At 42.4% G+C, this 17,397-nt stretch overlaps 2 protein-coding genes across 2 annotated transcripts in view; both read right to left on the minus strand.

Moving 5' to 3' along the window:
• Positions 1–15,042: 15,042 nt before the first annotated feature.
• On the minus strand, positions 15,043–15,836 carry RBM38 (RNA binding motif protein 38; the record flags this gene model as incomplete). The annotated part of the gene is given in 1 exon segment (XM_073608386.1): positions 15,043–15,836. A coding segment is annotated over 1 exon segment (299 nt), but the record flags the coding sequence as incomplete, so codon positions are not given.
• Positions 15,837–16,162: 326 nt separating this feature from the next.
• Positions 16,163–17,397, minus strand: part of SPO11 (SPO11 initiator of meiotic double strand breaks) — a 32,971-nt gene continuing 31,736 nt past the window's right edge. The window contains exon 11 of the mRNA XM_073607868.1: positions 16,163–16,180. Within this exon, the coding sequence (XP_073463969.1) occupies positions 16,163–16,180 (18 nt within the window). The remainder of the gene's footprint in view (positions 16,181–17,397) is intronic.

Here is a 17,397-nt window from a genome sequence, read left to right on the forward strand (position 1 = left end):
GCGTTCTGTTTATTATTAGAAATGATTATTATTATTGCCGTAATGGTAACATTTTTTGAAGGACAATTTAGGACAATCTCTGTACATGGCGGTTCCCTGTCCTCCAGGAATATAATGATCATCCTGCAGACTTGGCTTTCTTTGGAGCCCCGTAGTTAGTCGGTCATGACGCTCTATCAATACCAGAATGGCGCGGGGGGGGGGGGGGGGGGGGACCTATGTGGGGGTATTGGCACCAGATTGGCGGCCTTCCTTTTATAATTTTCTGCCTCTGTAGGTTCTGTCTGGGGCAATACCGGAGAGAACTCGCCATCTCTCGTCATGACCATATATATCCATCTCTCTGATGTCTGCAGTCCCTCGGCTACGTAAATCCCATTCAATGAAATCTCCATAAGTCCTCCTAATATGTGTCCCGGCTTAGAGATGTGACAGGTCATTCTCGGCGCGGTCTCTGGTTAGTTTCGCCGTATTGGCGACTCCTGTAAATGGTTTTCCTTTCCTGATCCCTGAACATACGATGCGGTCTTAGCGAGCCGGCGTCTGTTTATAAGCGCCGTGTTCCAGGCCCGGATTCCTCCATCCCTTTAAATCCCGCGTTAACCCCTCGCATGGGAAATCTCGCAGTCGGGGGCCCTAATTGTCTCAGCCATGCCAAACATGGTGCGGAGAGAAAAGGCTGCCGAGTGCCGGGGCCGGCGGAGGAAACTATGTCCAAAGCTGCCTAATTCATTCTCTACCCCCGAGCTTAGAGCGGAACTGCCGGCAAATTTACAATAATTCCATTTAATCCGTTTTGTGTGTTCACTGAAGAGAGCCGGGGAAACTCCAGAGGCTTTGATTTCTGTCCTGTTTTTGCTAGTTTTGGGAAGAGCTAGAAAATATTAGAACATGTTATAGACCAATGGTCTCCAAACTGCGGCCCAGGGGCCGGATGTGGCCCTTTGCTTGCCTTCATCTGGCCCTTGGGACACTATTCCTCCCACTGACACCAATGATGGGGCACTATTCCTCCCACTGACACCAATGATGGGGCACTATTCCTCCCACTGACACCATTGATGGGGCACTATTTCTCCCACTGATACCAACGATGGGGCACTTTTCCTCCCACTGACACCAACACTGGGGCACTATTCCTCCCACTGACACCATTGATGGGGCACTATTTCTCCCACTGATACGGCACTATTCTTCCCACTGACACCAATGTCCAGCACCCCTAAAGTCTGAAGGACAGTAAACTGGCCCTTTGTTTAGAAAGGTATAGGTTATTAATTACTGCCTACCTGTCCATTCCTGTTGTCACCAGGACAGGAAATGAGATGAAATCACTGATAGAGCGTCCAAACTATCAATTCCAATTTTTTAGTAAAGCAATTGAAGTATAATGGTGGTTTTGATCAGCATACTAATTAACATACTAAATCAATTATTTTTTTTTCTGTTTTCATTACATACCTTTTTTTTTTATTTATTTTTTTTTAGACCCAATGACATCATCACTGGGCCTCTGTGCTTCTCTAGGCAATGCAGGCAGATCAGGTTGGAGGGTCGGTAGGGTGCTGTATACTGCCTCAGTACTCCTTTCAAGTGCCCCCCAGCCTTGATTCAAGCAGTGGGCGGGCTCTTGGGAGGAGTTATTCAAATATCAAAAGGCCTTGTGTCAGTCTGGAGGAGTGGGCGTTCCTAGGCAGGCTGTATTTGCATTTGCCTTAAGACTACAGAACACCCCCCCCCCCTCTACTCTGCTGTATAACAGGGGGGAGGTGTTCTGTTGTCTTCAAATATAATTGGTAATAATGTAACTGATTGTGTTATTTGCAGGATCACCGGGTGTAAATAAAGGGGAAAAAAAGCCAATGGCCACACCATCTAAGGAAGGGTAAATGGCAATAGATGACATTTTTCTTTAGGGGATGTAGATTCACTTTAATTGTTATTTTTATTTTAATTTATAAACATCATGGTTCTTGTATTCATGTACAATATAATTTTTTTTAATATATATATATATTTTATATATGACTTTAAAGTTTTGTGTTTTTTTTTGTGCTTTTCTTGTATTTATGTACAAATATTTTTTTTTTTAAATGCAGAATTGATTGTGTGTTTCTTTATCACTGACAAATGTTATTGTGGTATTAATATTCATATAATTTTGTGTGCGAATTATCAATATTGTTTTTGTTTGTTCCGCTATAATCTTAGAAGGTTGAAATGTCTGTTTATATTCAGTACAAAGTTATGCATTTTATTAGATATAAAATATATATTTTATTTTTTTATAAATATTTATATGACTTTACATTTTTTTTGCATTTTATTAGATATTTAAAAAATATATATTTATTTATCAATATATCTTAATACATTTTTTTTTATATATGGCTTTAAAATTTGTGGGTTTTTTTTTTTTTTGCTTTTCTTGTATTCATGTACAATAAAAAAAAGTTTAAATGCAGAATTGATTGTGTGTTTCTTTATCACTGACAAATGTTATTGTGTTATTAATATTCGTATAATTTTGTGTGCGTATTATCAGTATTGATTTTGTTTGTCCCTCTATATATTAGAAGGATGGAATGTCTGTTGTTTATATCCAGTACAAAGTTATGCCTTTTATTAGATATAAAAAATATATTATTATTTTATTTCTATCTATCTATCTATCTATCTATAGATATTAATTTTTTTTTTACATTTTATTATAGATATAATAAAATTTGTTTATTTTTGTTTTTTATAAAATATATATATATATATATATATATATCTGGCTTAAAAATTTGTGGGTTTTTTTTTTTTTTTGCTTTTCTTGTATTAATGTACAATATAATTTTTTTATGCAGAATTGATTGTGTTTCTCTTTGTCACTGACAATTTTTTTTTGGTATTAATAGTTGTATAATTTTGTGTGCATATTATCAGTATTGATTTTATTTTTTATTTTTTTTAATTTTTTTTGTCCCTCTATAATCTTAGAAAGTTGGAATGTCTGTTGTTTATATCCAATACAAAGTTATGCATTTTCTTAGATATAAATTTTATTTATTTATTTTTATATTTTATTGTATTTTAATAAATATATATTTTTTAAATATATGGCTTTAAAATTTGTGTTTTTTGATTTTCTGGCATTCAAAACAATAGGTTGTCTCTGTTCAAAGGTCATTCACACCAGGGTTGCCCAATGCAGTCAAGACGCAAATCGCTGCATTCGGATAAAATGATGCAAGGAATACCTTTTCTCACAACACAGGACATTGGAGTTACATGAAGTGTACTTTAAATAAAGTTTTTTTTTAAAAAAAAGCAAGTACTGTTATTATATTTTAATCATACATTGCAGCGAGCGTGCACAATGCACGGCGGCGCTTGTGTTTTGCACACCACGGCGTATGCCCGCTGGTGCGCGGATGGTTTGCAAGGCTGTGCCCTGAATTGGCCAATGCCTCTACTTTGTTTAGTGGAACTCCTAGACCAGCTGGACAGAGGAGATGGCTTGGAGGTCCATTGATGTGGGTTGGGGCTCCATAGCTTGGAGCTCCGTCGTTTTGTTTCATAGGTTCATTGAGAAAGATGAGAATGATCAAATCTGAGAGCCAAAAGTATTGGGACACCTGCCTTTACACGCACATCAACTTTAATGGCGTCTTGGTCTGTAGGGTTCAATATTGAGTTGGCCCACCCTTTGCAGCTATAACAGCTTCAGCTCCTCTGGGAAGGCCATCCACAAGGTTTAGGAGGGTGTCTATGGGAATGTTTGACCATTCTTCCAGAAGAGCATTTGTGAGGTCAGGCACTGATTTTGGACGAGAAGACCTGGCTCGCAGTCTCCACTCATCCCAAAGGTGTTCTATTGGGTTGAGGTCAGGACTCTCAAGTTCCTCCACCCCATATATATAAAGTGCGGCCAAGAAAACCTGAGACTTGGAATATTTTATTATTATTGTAGAGAATGGGGCTTAGAATATTTTGGGCTGGTGCCCAATGAAGAGGAATTCTGAGTACGAGATAAAAGCTGCTGCTTGATCGTCTTCCCTGGTGGCTGAGGTAGTTGGTGTATATTCAGCCAAAGGTTTGGAGATGTGTGATTGAATCCAAGGGCTGGTAGTTATTTGTCAGCCTTGTTTTTTTTTTGCAGAGCAGTTGACCATATGAATCAAGCACCTCCATGAGCCTGGTAGGTGGCTCTGAGGGTTAGTAGTCAGTCAGTGACCCAGCTTAGATTTTAGAGCCACAGGTTTAAGCCTTGGTGTCACTTTATGTATTTGCAGCAGGTTCATACCTGAAGTAGGAGACGGAACACCTTGATGTTTGAGTGCAGGTGATGGCTCAGAGAGCAAGGACTCAGACTGGCCTCATGGAGACTTGAGTTCAAATCCCTCTGATGGTAGGTGATATGTGTCCCAGGTGCTGTGAAGTACCTGAATCCCCTGTTGGTGGAACAGGGTGGTGGGGAATGTTTCAAACCCCTGCTACTATGTCCTGTCAGTAGAGGGTTCAGGTGCTATGTAGTACATATATTGAGGAATGGTTTTGTGAAAAAAACAAAATTTTTGCTAAGTGTTTGTTTTTGAAATGGGCTGCCCCAGTAAGACAGCCCATTCTATTTATATATGTTGCAGTGATGTCACAGACCGTGGACGGAAGAAGCGGGGTGTCCACAACCTAATGTGATGCCCACACATGTTACAAGCCTGTGGGGGCCTGGGACTGGAGCAGACTGGTGGGTTGTCCATGGCCTCCAGACTTTCACTCAGAGGTTTATGCTCGGGGGTCTACTGTGCATCCAGGAATTCACCCATGGAGTTTACAGCGCTTTCTTTGCACTCAGAGACTACAGCGCTTTTGTGGATTTGCACACAGGATTAACAGTGCTCTTGCAGATTTGCCTTTGGGGGGGGTCTGCAGCACTTTAGAGGATTTGAACTTGAGTCTATGGCGCCCTGGGTCAACACTCTTATCCTCTGAGCTACTCGTCTCTGCTCAGAAACTAGTGTGTTCATTCTCCTATTTCAGAAGCAAAATGTCCTTCCGATGCCAAAGTAAGATTTGAACCTGTGACTTGAAAATCTCAGCTCCTCTGGAGGTTGACTGCTAAACCCCCATGCTAGAGCACAGCACTAGGCTAGGATGTCAAGAGGCAGTCCCTTTAACATCAATATTTAGCCACTTAAATAGAGGAACCAAAATTTGAACCTGCAACTTGGGGACCACCAGTGGGCTCAAAGCTCTGGGTTGGGTTTTAGCAGCCAGCCCCATGAAGATCAAAACTTAGTAGGTCAAGAGACTTAGTAATTAAAATGACTCAAAATCTGGGTTGGTGAAAAGAAGAACTTAGAATATTTTTCTTCTCATTTAGGCTTTGGGGTTTAGTAGCCAACCCTTTGCACATCAAGACTCAATGTATCAAAATTAAGTAAATAAAATGTGATCACTCCTAATAGTGCTTCAGTCATTGCTCTCATTCATCTCTTCTTGTTAACTGATGTGCACTGGGTCATCACCTGGGTGAGAGAATCCATTGATTGATTGATCCGTCAATCCTGCAGCCACCACCAGGATTCAAACCCAGGTCTCCAAAAGCATGGAGGTTGTGCATTTATTGTCCAGAGCCACAAGCCTCACTTACTGCTGAAGGCTGTTATTGTTTCAGAAGGTCATAAGTGAAGGCTGATATTTGTGAAGGACAGCTAATTAGGTTTGGAAATTAAACTTTATTCATAAACAGAAAACTGTTGGTTGTGGGAAGGACCTGCCTCTGAATCCTAATAGCTGTCATTTTTTTTTTTTTTCCCCATTTGTGTTGCACAGAGTCAGTGGAGACATTAAGAATCGTTTGAGTATTTTATTTCTGGAAAAGAAAGGTGATATCTCCGTGGGCTGAGGTGTTGATTTGAGTCTTGATTTCAAATACTTCCGATTGATGACTGCATGGCCCTGGTTAGATGTCCCAGGGATGAAGGCATGGGGAGCTTTTCAAATTAAGTCTTTCAAATTGACCACACATAAAGCACTCTTATGAAGATTAAATAAAGGCACCCTGATGTCCACGCCACCAAACCCCACTGTAGATCTAAGCTTGTTCAAAGATATTCTGGCAGTGTGGAACATGCTTTGACTTCCTCCATCAACCCCCGGCGTCAGTTGTCTCTCACAATGACAAAAAAGGCCAGCAAAGGACACCGATAGGGGCAGCAGGGGACAATCACAAGAACAGTCAAGGACACTCCAAGAAGAGTCAAATGTTCACTATTCTTCAGCAACAAGTTTATCTCCAGGCAAAATCTTGTTTTTTTTTAATTTTGATAGAATGGGGAAGAGTTAAAGACCTTATTGCTGTCTTTTTCTCCATTGGCTGGATTCCTTGCTCTATTTCTACTGGCGATCCCTGTGACCAAGAAAGAAATTGAGAGGAAATGCAACATTTTAGAGTTGTCCACAGAAGAGGTAGAGAAAAGTTCCAATGGGGACACATGTTCCAGAGTCAATTGTCTAAGAGTGGAATTCTCACGTTGGGATATTTTCTCTGGTGGCTTTTGGGACAGGAGGTGAAGGAAATTTTTTCCCAATAATAGACAGGTTGCAAAAACAAGGAGTGCGATTTAATCCTTTCTTACTGTATCAGCATTGACGGCCCATTTACATGACTGTGTTGCGGTAGTTCATAAGTTACTGCAACACGTTGCATGCACTTTAAATGCAACCAAAACCTTGGTCTAAGACCGGCCAAACTGTGTATGGGTAGGCTGAATGTACCAAGTTGATCGATCAACTTGGGTACAACCAGCCTGCCAGATTTACTTGTGATTGAAATGCTAGCAGCTGTTATAGCCGTTAGCCATAATCACTGTCTACTCCCAGTGGGGACGGCTTCCCCCGCCGGGAGAATACAACGTCTCTGCTGGGGTGATTCCCTTGACAGAACTGTGTTGATGGGGGAATTGTGTGAAAGAAATTTGCACCAGCTATGGCCTGCATAAGCTGCATTTTTGGTTCAGTGGCTATTTGAACTGGCCATAGACGGTTCAAACCTGCAGAACCGGCCAGGATTTGAATCATGTATGGGCAGGCTCAATGCAAGTTGATCCACTGGCCAGACTGCCGGATTTTAGCTAGCAATAATCATTGGGTTTTCCCAATAGGGACTCCCACCCGTCCAGAGAACACAATGGCTCCACGAGAGGGATTCCTCCATCAACATTGACTGTTGATGGGGGAATCGACTCCGTCTGTAGCAAGTAGTGTGGAGGCCACCCTTCCAAACCTGTCCATCTGAAACCGCTAGTTGCTTGGTTGTCATGATGTTGCAATATTTTCTGGTGCAGCGTCCTTGAACAAGTATGTGTGCAGAAGTCCTGACTTCACAGAACTCGTCCCAGGTCTTTGACTCAGAACACAAAAGTGAGGTCAGTACTGGAAGATCCATAGAGCTTTCACCACCAGATTCCTGCAATGTGCATCTAAAGCCAAAAGTCACATTTTTTTTTAGTCTTGGATTGAGTAGTGAAGGGTTAAAAGCCCAGTCTTGTTTGCACTCTGTGACCCATCCTTAATTTCCTGTCCCAGAGCACACAGGAAGTAAGAGGAGATCTCTCCAAATTGAGGGGAATATCCCTGCTAGTTGTCATCAGAACAAGTGTCCTCTATTGCAAGATCTTCCCTCTCATCCTGCCAATGAAAGGTTCACACACCTGGACCCCCTCCTCCTTGAAAAATCATCTAAGGTAGTAGTCCCAAAACGTACAAGTTAAGAAGAAAGGAAAAAAAAAAAAAGCTAGCCTTCCGTCACCCCAACCTTCCTCAGTGCCTAGGTGAGGATACATTTTGCCACCGAAATTGTCCAGAACACACGTTTACAATGGACTGGAGTGCTTTCTGATGAGATTTGGTCAACTCTGCATTCCCCAGGACTGTTCCAGGAAGGACGGTGACATGGCCAGCAATGCAAAAGACGGGAGTAAGATAGATTTATACCGATCTGTAAGAGAAACATTACATTAATATTTCGCTTACCCCTTTTTTCACATCGTTGTGTTTGATGTCACCATCCTTCCAAGGTGATCCCCGGAGAAGACGGAGGAGCCCAAGTCTCACCAGTAGACACACAATCCATTGCAAGAGAGTCTTCTGGTGAAATTTCAGTGACAAAACGGGACAATGTTGCTTATATTTTTTTTTTTTCTTTTATTGCTTGATCACATAGAAAGACAAACATTTCGGGAGCACACAGAGACCCTTTAGTAGGGAGACTTCAACACATGATGATGAAGGGTCCTTGCACAGTCCTAAAACGCTGTTTATGAGATCATGAAATGTGGTATGCCAACATACACTATATTAACAAAAGTATTGGGACGCCTGCCTTTACATGCATGTGAACTTTAATGGCATCCCAGTCTTAGTGCATAGGGTTCAATATTGAGTTGGCCCACCCTTTGCAGCTATAACAGCTTCAACTCTTCTGGGAAGGCCGTCCACAAGGTTTAGGAATGTGTCTATGGGAATGTTTCACCATTCTTCCAGAAGAGCATTTGTGAGGTCAGGCACCGACGTTGGACGAGAAGGCCTGGCTCCCAGTCTCCGCTCTAATTCATCCCAAAGGTGTTCTATGGGGTTGAGGTCAGGACTCTGTGTAGGCCAGTCAAGTTCCTCCACCTCAAACTCGCTCATCCATATCTTTAGGGACCTTGCATCAAATCATTTGGTGGAGGGGGGATTATGGTGTGGGGGTTGTTTTTCCAGGGGTTGGGCTTTGCACCTTAGTTCCAGTGAAGGGAACTCTTAAGGCGTCAGCATACCAAGACATTTTGGACAATTTCATGCTCCCAACTTTGTGGGAACAGTTTGGAGATGACCCCTTCCTGTTCCAACATGACTGCGCAAAGCAAGGTCCATAAAGACATGGATGAGCAAGTTTGGGGTGGAGGAACTTGATTTTTATGAAGGTTTATACCCTTAAGCTCAAGGATGGGATGTTTGGCTTATGGTGACACCAGCTCAATTACAAGAAGCAGCCAGCGCACAGCCCATATATCTCAACAATTCATTGAGGGCAAAAACACAAAAGTGGTCACATCTCAAGGTGATGATGCCAGTGTTTTCCCCCTTGCTATTGTTTTAGGAAAGAAGTCCCCTGTGGCCCTAAAACTCGTGGATGCCATGTGCCTTCATGTCTTTTTACATGACCACTTTTGCATTTTGACCTCCATTTTTAAAAAAGGTACTTGCTCTATTGACAATAGTGGGCTTTTGGAGTGTATTTGCTCTCACTTCCTGCTGTGACTACACGTGAAGCAAAATCTCCTCACAATGGGATAAAGACGGCTAAAAGGTCATGTAAAAAGACATGAAGGCACATAGCATCCACGCGTTTTAGGGCCACAGAGGACTTCTTTCTTAAAACAATAGCAAGGGGGGGGGGGGCAAACACTGGCATCATCCCCTTGAGATGTGACCCCAAAACCTTTTGATGTGACCACTTTTGTGTTTTGCCCTCAATAAATCTGACTGGGGTTTAACCCTTCTACTTCATCCTAAAATGGAAAAAAAAAAAAAAAAAAAAAGGGAAGGAAGAGGAAGGGGGTCGGGCCACTAAATTCCCAGTTCCAGGCACAAAACCGTACCAGATTTAAAGCCATTCTACATTCCTTTGGCCTCGAAAAAGGCAACCCTTTATTGCCAATGTATTTAGCCTCACAGTATTTTTTACAGTTCAAACACCCATCCCCCATTGGGTTGACCAAAAAAAATAAAATTCTAAGGTTCTGAACTTTCCACTCTCTCGACTTTGACTTCAAATGTGTCTAAAACCATTATTTTTAGTCCTTGATGGAGTGGAGAAGAAGAGCTAGAACACCATCTGTATATCCCCTAAGGGAGATTCGTCCTCTCTATTTGACCATCGTCCACCGGGACCAAGAGGTGAGGAGATCCTGTTTTTGGTGACAACTCAAAATTTTAGGAACAGTAAAAAAAAAAATGCATGTTCCAGTGATAAAAAAGGGGTTCCCCTCTCACTTCCTGTTGTATTTACAGTAAAGGTTTCCCCAACTGGGCACACAACAAACATTAAATACATGGGAAAGAATAGGAAGTAAAAAAAAAAACAATAAAAATTAAATCAGACAAATCACCAATAACATTAAATTCTAAATTGGAGCCCAACAGACTACTTGCATAGGGCTACATAATCAATCCATATATACAGTGAACAACATTACCCACAATCACACAAACACCGGAATTCTCAAGTAAATTAAACTTTATTTTTTTTACTTTTCATAATACATTTTTCTTCAAGTCATAGTTGAGAACAAAACGACTTCTAGGAAGTAAAAAAAAAAAAAAAAAGAAGTTTTGTGTTAACATTATGGAATATGTCAAAAAGGAAGACCGATTGGACCGCGTTTAAGGGCACGGGGCAAACAGGTTTACCCATCATGGTTGCCTGAGGTAATCCTGGGGCAAAAATGTTGCACTGTGCAGTCTACAGCGCGTTGGCGGAGCCTATGACCCATACAGAGTGCTGGTGGCCGCCATTTTGTCAGTTTAAGACTAGCAACATCACCGTGGCTCAAATAACTGTCTGCCATTTTGATGAAGACCAGTCGCTGTGAAAGCTCACCATACCAAAGCAAAAATCAGACAGACATCTAGACAGCACCCGACTTCCTGGAATGTCGGCTTGCCTTTACTTAAGCATGCACTAGTGCGGTGATGACGAACCTTGGCACCCCAGATGTACTGGAACGACATTTCCCGTAATGCTCAACTACACTACAGAGTGCATGAGCATCATGGGAATGGTAGTTCCAAAACATCTGGGGTGTCACCAAGGTCCACCGTCACTGCACTAGAAGAACAAAGAAAAGGATCAGAGAATTTTTTAAACTTGTGCACTCAGGGCTGTTGTAGGCATGATTGACCATTCCAGCCAAAGCAGGCTGGGTTGTGCCATGGCCGTCTGATGCCTATGTCCTGATTTAGTGACCTTCTTGGTCATTACATAGGAAGGGCCTGAACGTAGTACTGCCCGTTCTCCAGAAACCAATCAGCCATAGTGGTTCTATAACCTGCTTTAGAGGCAGAAAGATTCGGTTCCTTGGGGGCACAGACAGCTTTGCCTTCAGGCACTACGTGGATGGGGCCCATTGTGGGGCCTGATCCTACCAGCAGATTCAATAAGGCGCATTAACATTTCTGGATAGCTACCCCACCCTCATGGACAGCCCTCTGTCATGGCTGAATACTTGGCTCCTTCACACAAAATGGTAGATGGGCTCAGTGACCTCCCCGCTTTCCAGGCAACTGATGACTTCTCACCAAAACACAAGCAACCGCAAAACAGCCACTGTTCTTCTACATATTGGATAGGCACATCAAGACCAGTAACCCATGTCAACCAGATTTCAGTTTTTCCAAAGACCATTTTTGGTTGGTCACTATGGGTTTTTGAGTCTTTCTTTAGGCCAGGGGTCTTCAAGTTATGGACATCCAGCTGTTGCGGAACTGCAAGGCCCATGAAGCATTGCAAGACTGACATGACTCCCAGAAGCATGATGGGACTTCCTCAACAGCTAGAGAGCCCCGATTTAGGAGATCTCAAAAATAAAGTTACAAAAGAAAGGCTCTCTGTAGGAAACCTCAGATGGAAGTTTCTGCTGGATGCCTATCTTTGGGGCATTAGCAATGCTTGCAATAAGCAGTAGATGCTCGGCTTCACTGCCCCGCATTTAGTATGTATTGTAGGATTCTTTTCATTTGTGCCCTTTGGCGTATCCACTGCTGAAGTTGGCCATATGTTTGCCAACAGCAGGTCAAGTTTAAGCCTCTCTTATGGTAGCACAAGGATTATGGGAGTACAAAAAATCTTTTCAGTCTACTGGCATCATTTATTTTGTTTCTAGTTTAGGCATAGTATTGGGTTCGGAGTGTGGCCAGCTGATTGGGCTTGACATTTACCAGACTTGCCTTTAAGGAACAAAACAAAACAAAACAAAACAAAAAAAAAAAAAAAAAAAAAAAAAAGGGACCAGCAGTAGCTCACAGACTTTGGGGAAGTTAAAATGTGGTCACAGCTATAACTCCCCCATGATGTAGATCAGGGGTCTCCAAACTTTCTAAACAAACAAAAAAAAGGGGCCAGTTTACTGTCCTATAGACTTTAGAGGGGGTCACACCGTGGCCATCGGGAGTAGAAAATGTCCCAGCATCAGTTGGAGTAAACAATGCCCCATCGTTGGTGTCTTGGTAGGAATTGTGCCCCATAATTGGTGTGATCTGGTCCCATTGTGAGGACCTGTGCCCCTTCGTTGATGTCTGTGAAAGGAATGTGAAAGTGCCCCAAAGGCTGGATAAAAGCAAGCAGAGGGCCATATCTGGACCTTGGGGTGCAGTTTGGAGACCACTGCTGTGGCTAATCTTAAATTGTACTTGAGGGCTTACTCAATCCAGAGAAGTGCTCTTGCATCATAAGCATACTACACACCGACGATAAGGCCAGCGCCTCTTCAGTACAAGTACGGTTCAACACAGGGCCAAATTTGCAATGACTGGGTTGGGACAGAGTTGGTGGAAGGGGCCAAAACTGGTCAAGGAACCCAAAGGCCCACTTTAGTCGTTTATATATGGCTTGTGATCTACAGTAATGAAGCCAACCTACTGGATTGCTTGGATGATTAGTATCCATTTTTCTACAGTAGCCTGTAAATAAGACCATTAATGGTTTGTTTTGGCTATTTATGAGGCCCATCATTACAACTTTGTACTCATTCTTCCCCAAATTCAAGGCATCTAACTGGTCTACTTGCTAGTAATCAGACGTTTGCTGGCTCCAAACATCTCCAGGAGGACTCTAGGAAGTGCCTCTCCCACCAGAATCCATGAACCTGCTTAACTGCAGAGAGCCAAAGCCTGAATGACCTAGAATCCGATCTAGCCAATTGCATGGCGAGAAACCTTTTGTGCTCTGGGATATAAAATCTGAATTCAAAACATTTTAATGGAGTGACTCAGCATTCTTCCACAGAAAAAAAAAAAAAAGTTAACATTCAGATCCCTAGGGAATATTTGAGTTGGAGATTCAGAAAAGGCCAGTGGTAAGAACTTTCATCCAGAGATACCAATCCATAAATTAAGTACGTTCAAAAAAAAATATATATATATTTATATATCCTCGAAGTTGTACACTGGACAACACTTAAGAAGAAACAGTTGCATAGTTAGGAAGCAGTTCAGAAATGGCCAGTTTCAAAGACAGCTCTGCCCAAAAACGGCTACGTACATTTTGGAAGAAGGGCAGTTGAGAGGGTGCAGTGTGGAAGGTTCTAGTTGACTACAGTGCCCTATTGTGAAGTATATCTGTTGACTGCTTTTTATATCCCCAGGGCTTCAGTCAAAAGAGCTAATGTGTTGGTAGGCAGAGCAGAGATTGGGGTGAGGTTGGTGGGGGGGGGGGGGGGGGGACACACACACTTATTTTTTCGATTCATAGCAGAGCCCCAGAGTCAAAAATAAATCCTCATAACAGGTGCACTAAACCACCCCATACCCAAAATAAAAAATGGACAATATGGTTGGAGGCTTCCAGGCTACTCTGTAATAATATCAGTTTGGCATTGCCCGTTCCTCCATTTGTTGACCTTCTTGGTGAAATTTTCTTTTTTATGGGGATTCCCACACCAACCATTTGGCTTATTTTTGGTTCAAAACAAATCTAGGCAACGCCCCCCCCCGATTCAGTGGAGGTAGGAAATACGAAGACCAAGCGGAAAAAAAAAGAAATAGAAAATGCCTTCTTGGCATCAAGACTCCTAGCAAAAAAAAAAAAAAAAAAAAAAAAAAAGCAGGTAGGCTGGAGTTACCAAATACTGGTTCCAATTATTTGCCTCCACCGTGTCTAACAAAACCGGGAGGATTTATTTCCTGGCCCAAATAGGGAGGGGGGATGCAAGGCAAAAATTTTAAAAGGGAGGGGGGGGGGGGGGGGGATTGCCTATGCCAATTCACTACAGCAGCATCTTGACCTGTACACCAAAATAAGCAAAAAAAAAAAAAAACAGTTTCGTAAATCTGGTCCACCATTTTTGTGCCTTGTTACCATGTGTGCATCCATTAAGACCTGAACATTTAAATCCACTGAAAAAAAATACAATTTTTAAAAAAAAAATAAAAAATAAAAAAAAAAAGTCACAGACTTCTGAAGTGACCCTTCAAAACGCTGCTGTCCTTCATACAATAACAGTCCTGATCTTGTGTTTACAGTTGCCGAAAAAAAAAAAAAAAAAAAACCCACCACAACTGCAAAACATCATCCTTTCCGATAGGTAGGGGGACTTTTTTTTTTTTTTTTTGTGACATTTACATTTTCTTGTTTCTGCAGACAAAAAAAAAAAAAAAAAGTGGCTCCCTTTTTTCCCCCAGTTTGAGAAAACGCCTTACTTCCAAGTCAGGACAAATTGTCCAGTAAGAGGAAAAAAAAAAAAAAAAAAAAAAGGGGGGGGGGGGGGGAATTATCACATATGCACATAAAAACAGTAAAAAAATAGTGGGAAGGGGCTTGTTTTCTGTAGAGATAAAAAAAAAAAAAAAAAAATTATTATTTTTTTTTTTGCATTTATACGTACATCCTACTAAAATCACTTTAGGTTTTTGTTGCCTTAACTATACCATGAAACACTGCATTATGTCTTTATATTGCAGCAATAACAAGACCTTAGCAGTTTAACAAGGTGATTTTTTTTTTTTCCTATATATTTACACAATACAATAAAACATTACAGTGCTGCGACTATGGAGGTCTGTCCCTGCTTTTGCTTCTCTTGTGCCAAAAAAGAGAAGTTAAGTCCAGAAACTCCTCCATTTGCATATTGAAATAGCCAGCAAGTATTGAAAAAAAAAAAATAATAATTTAGCAAAAAAAAGAAAGAAAAAAAAAAAAAAAAAAAAAAAATTATTATTAAACAAGGCGACTAGGTTGTCCACCCTTCATATAGCGATTCACAGCTCAGGTGAACATAAAAAAAAAAAAAAAAAAAAAAAAAAAATTATGCAATAAATATTCAAAAATAGTTACTTCTATAAGGCATCGCTGAGTGTTTTTAGTTTTTAGACACAGTCCATAGAAGAAACTTTTTTTTTGCCATTTATTAAGTGATCTTCCTTTGAGACATGTTCTTTTTAAATTGCTGAGAAAGACAGGATGGGGAAAAAAAAAAAAAAAAAAAAAAAAAAAATTTAAAAATTCCAATCAATGTCATCATCTTGTAATATCCCTTTTTCCAGCAAGAACACCAAACTCTTCTCAGGATGCCCAAAAAGCTTTAAACTTCCAACTTTATTCCTAATACAACTGAAATTTTAGGGCACAGCTTATGAATCTTATGCGTTTCGTGTGTTAATATACATTTATTTAGTTTTTTACTTCTTATGTTTGGCTGCGCTGAAGCAATCTTCTTTCTCGGATAAAAAAAAAAAAAAAACAAAAACAAAAAACCCCATGAATGTAATTGAAACTTTAGTGTTCTGATCTCACTGCATCCGGTCCGGTTGAATTTGTGTTGGTTGGTACTGGATGTACGCAGTAGGAGGTGCTCCGGTGGCTGTGGCGGACATAGGTTGCTGGACAGTGGTGTAGCCGTAGCCGACGTAACCGGCAGCAGGCGATGCTGCGTAGGGATACTGTTCATAGGCAGCGGTGGTGTAATGCGTGTAGCCTTGCGTAGCAGCGTTGTACTCAATGTATGGAGAAGGGAGGGACTGGATTGGCGTTGGGATAACCACGTTGGGTTGAATGAGGGCAGGTGGGTAGATGTATTGCGGCGTCAGCCTGGCGGAAAAAAAAAATTTAAAAAATTTAATAATGAATATTTATATTACACACACATTTTTAAAAAGTCTGTAATTGGCAAAAATACAATAAAAAAAAAAAAAAAAAAAAAAACAAACAAACAAACATACACACACACACATACATATACACACACAATCATAAATCTCGAATACTTAAAATAAAAAAATATATTATTATATCTAAAATCCAAGCCGTTTTGGATAAAGCAAGTGCATTTTTTGCCATTTGTGCCATCTAATTGGGGAGACTTTCCTTCACGGTCTCCAGACAGATGTCTTTTATTTATTTATTTTTTTAAAGAAATTAGCTTGCAAGGCCCAACTAAATAGTGAGTAAAACATTAGAAAATTATAAAACAAATGTCACTGTAAAAAATATAAATACACACCTTACACTACCCTAAAAGTGTATGGGGTCAGTAGGGCAAAAAGACGACGACAAGGGGGGGGGGGGGGGGGGGTCAGTAGGGCAGAAGAAGACGACGAGGGGGGGGGGGGGGGTCAGTAGGGCAGAAGACAGGGGGGGGGGGTCAGTAGGGCAGAAGACGAGGGGGGGGGGGTCAGTAGGGCAGAAGACGAGGGGGGGGGGTCAGTAGGGCAGAAGACGAGGGGGGGGGTCAGTAGGGCAGAAGACGAGGGGGGGGTCAGTAGGGCAGAAGACGAGGGGGGGGGTCAGTAGGGCAGAAGACGAGGGGGGGGGGTCAGTAGGGCAGAAGACGAGGGGGGGGGGGTCAGTAGGGCAGAAGACGAGGGGGGGGTCAGTAGGGCAGAAGACGAGGGGGGGGGGTCAGTAGGGCAGAAGACGAGGGGGGGGGGGTCAGTAGGGCAGAAGACGAGGGGGGGGGGTCAGTAGGGCAGAAGACGAGGGGGGGGGGGGGTCAGTAGGGCAGAAGACGAGGGGGGGTCAGTAGGGCAGAAGACGAGGGGGGGTCAGTAGGGCAGAAGACGAGGGGGGGGGTCAGTAGGGCAGAAGACGAGGGGGGGGGGTCAGTAGGGCAGAAGACGAGGGGGGGGGTCAGTAGGGCAGAAGACGAGGGGGGGGGGTCAGTAGGGCAGAAGACGAGGGGGGGGGGGGGTCAGTAGGGCAGAAGACGAGGGGGGGGGGGGGGTCAGTAGGGCAGAAGACGAGGGGGGGGGTCAGTAGGGCAGAAGACGAGGGGGGGGTCAGTAGGCAGAAGACGAGGGGGGTCAGTAGTTTTTTTTTTGTGAGGACAGAGATTCCCTCAGCTGCACTGGGCGGTGAATGAATGAGAAGTGCTCAGCGCTGAGCGGCTTCCTGTCCATTCACAAACTGAAGCATATAAAAAAGGTGCCCAGACCCGGGAACTCAGAGCAGAGATCTCACCAATAGAGCCCACAAGGGACAGAAGAGACTTCCAATGCTCCATCACTCACTGAAGACTGACAGATCAGGTGTTGGGTGGACTGACCGAGCCACGGTGTGCACCAGACTGTAGAGCAATCCGGCCTGGGGTCTTCCATCATCCGGGATCTTTGGCCAATTTCCCGGTATCCCTACTTCTTTTTGGCTCACCTCCC

This window comes from Aquarana catesbeiana, linkage group LG12 (assembly GCF_042186555.1).
Source record: "Aquarana catesbeiana isolate 2022-GZ linkage group LG12, ASM4218655v1, whole genome shotgun sequence".
NCBI classification, from domain to species: Eukaryota; Metazoa; Chordata; class Amphibia; order Anura; family Ranidae; genus Aquarana; species Aquarana catesbeiana.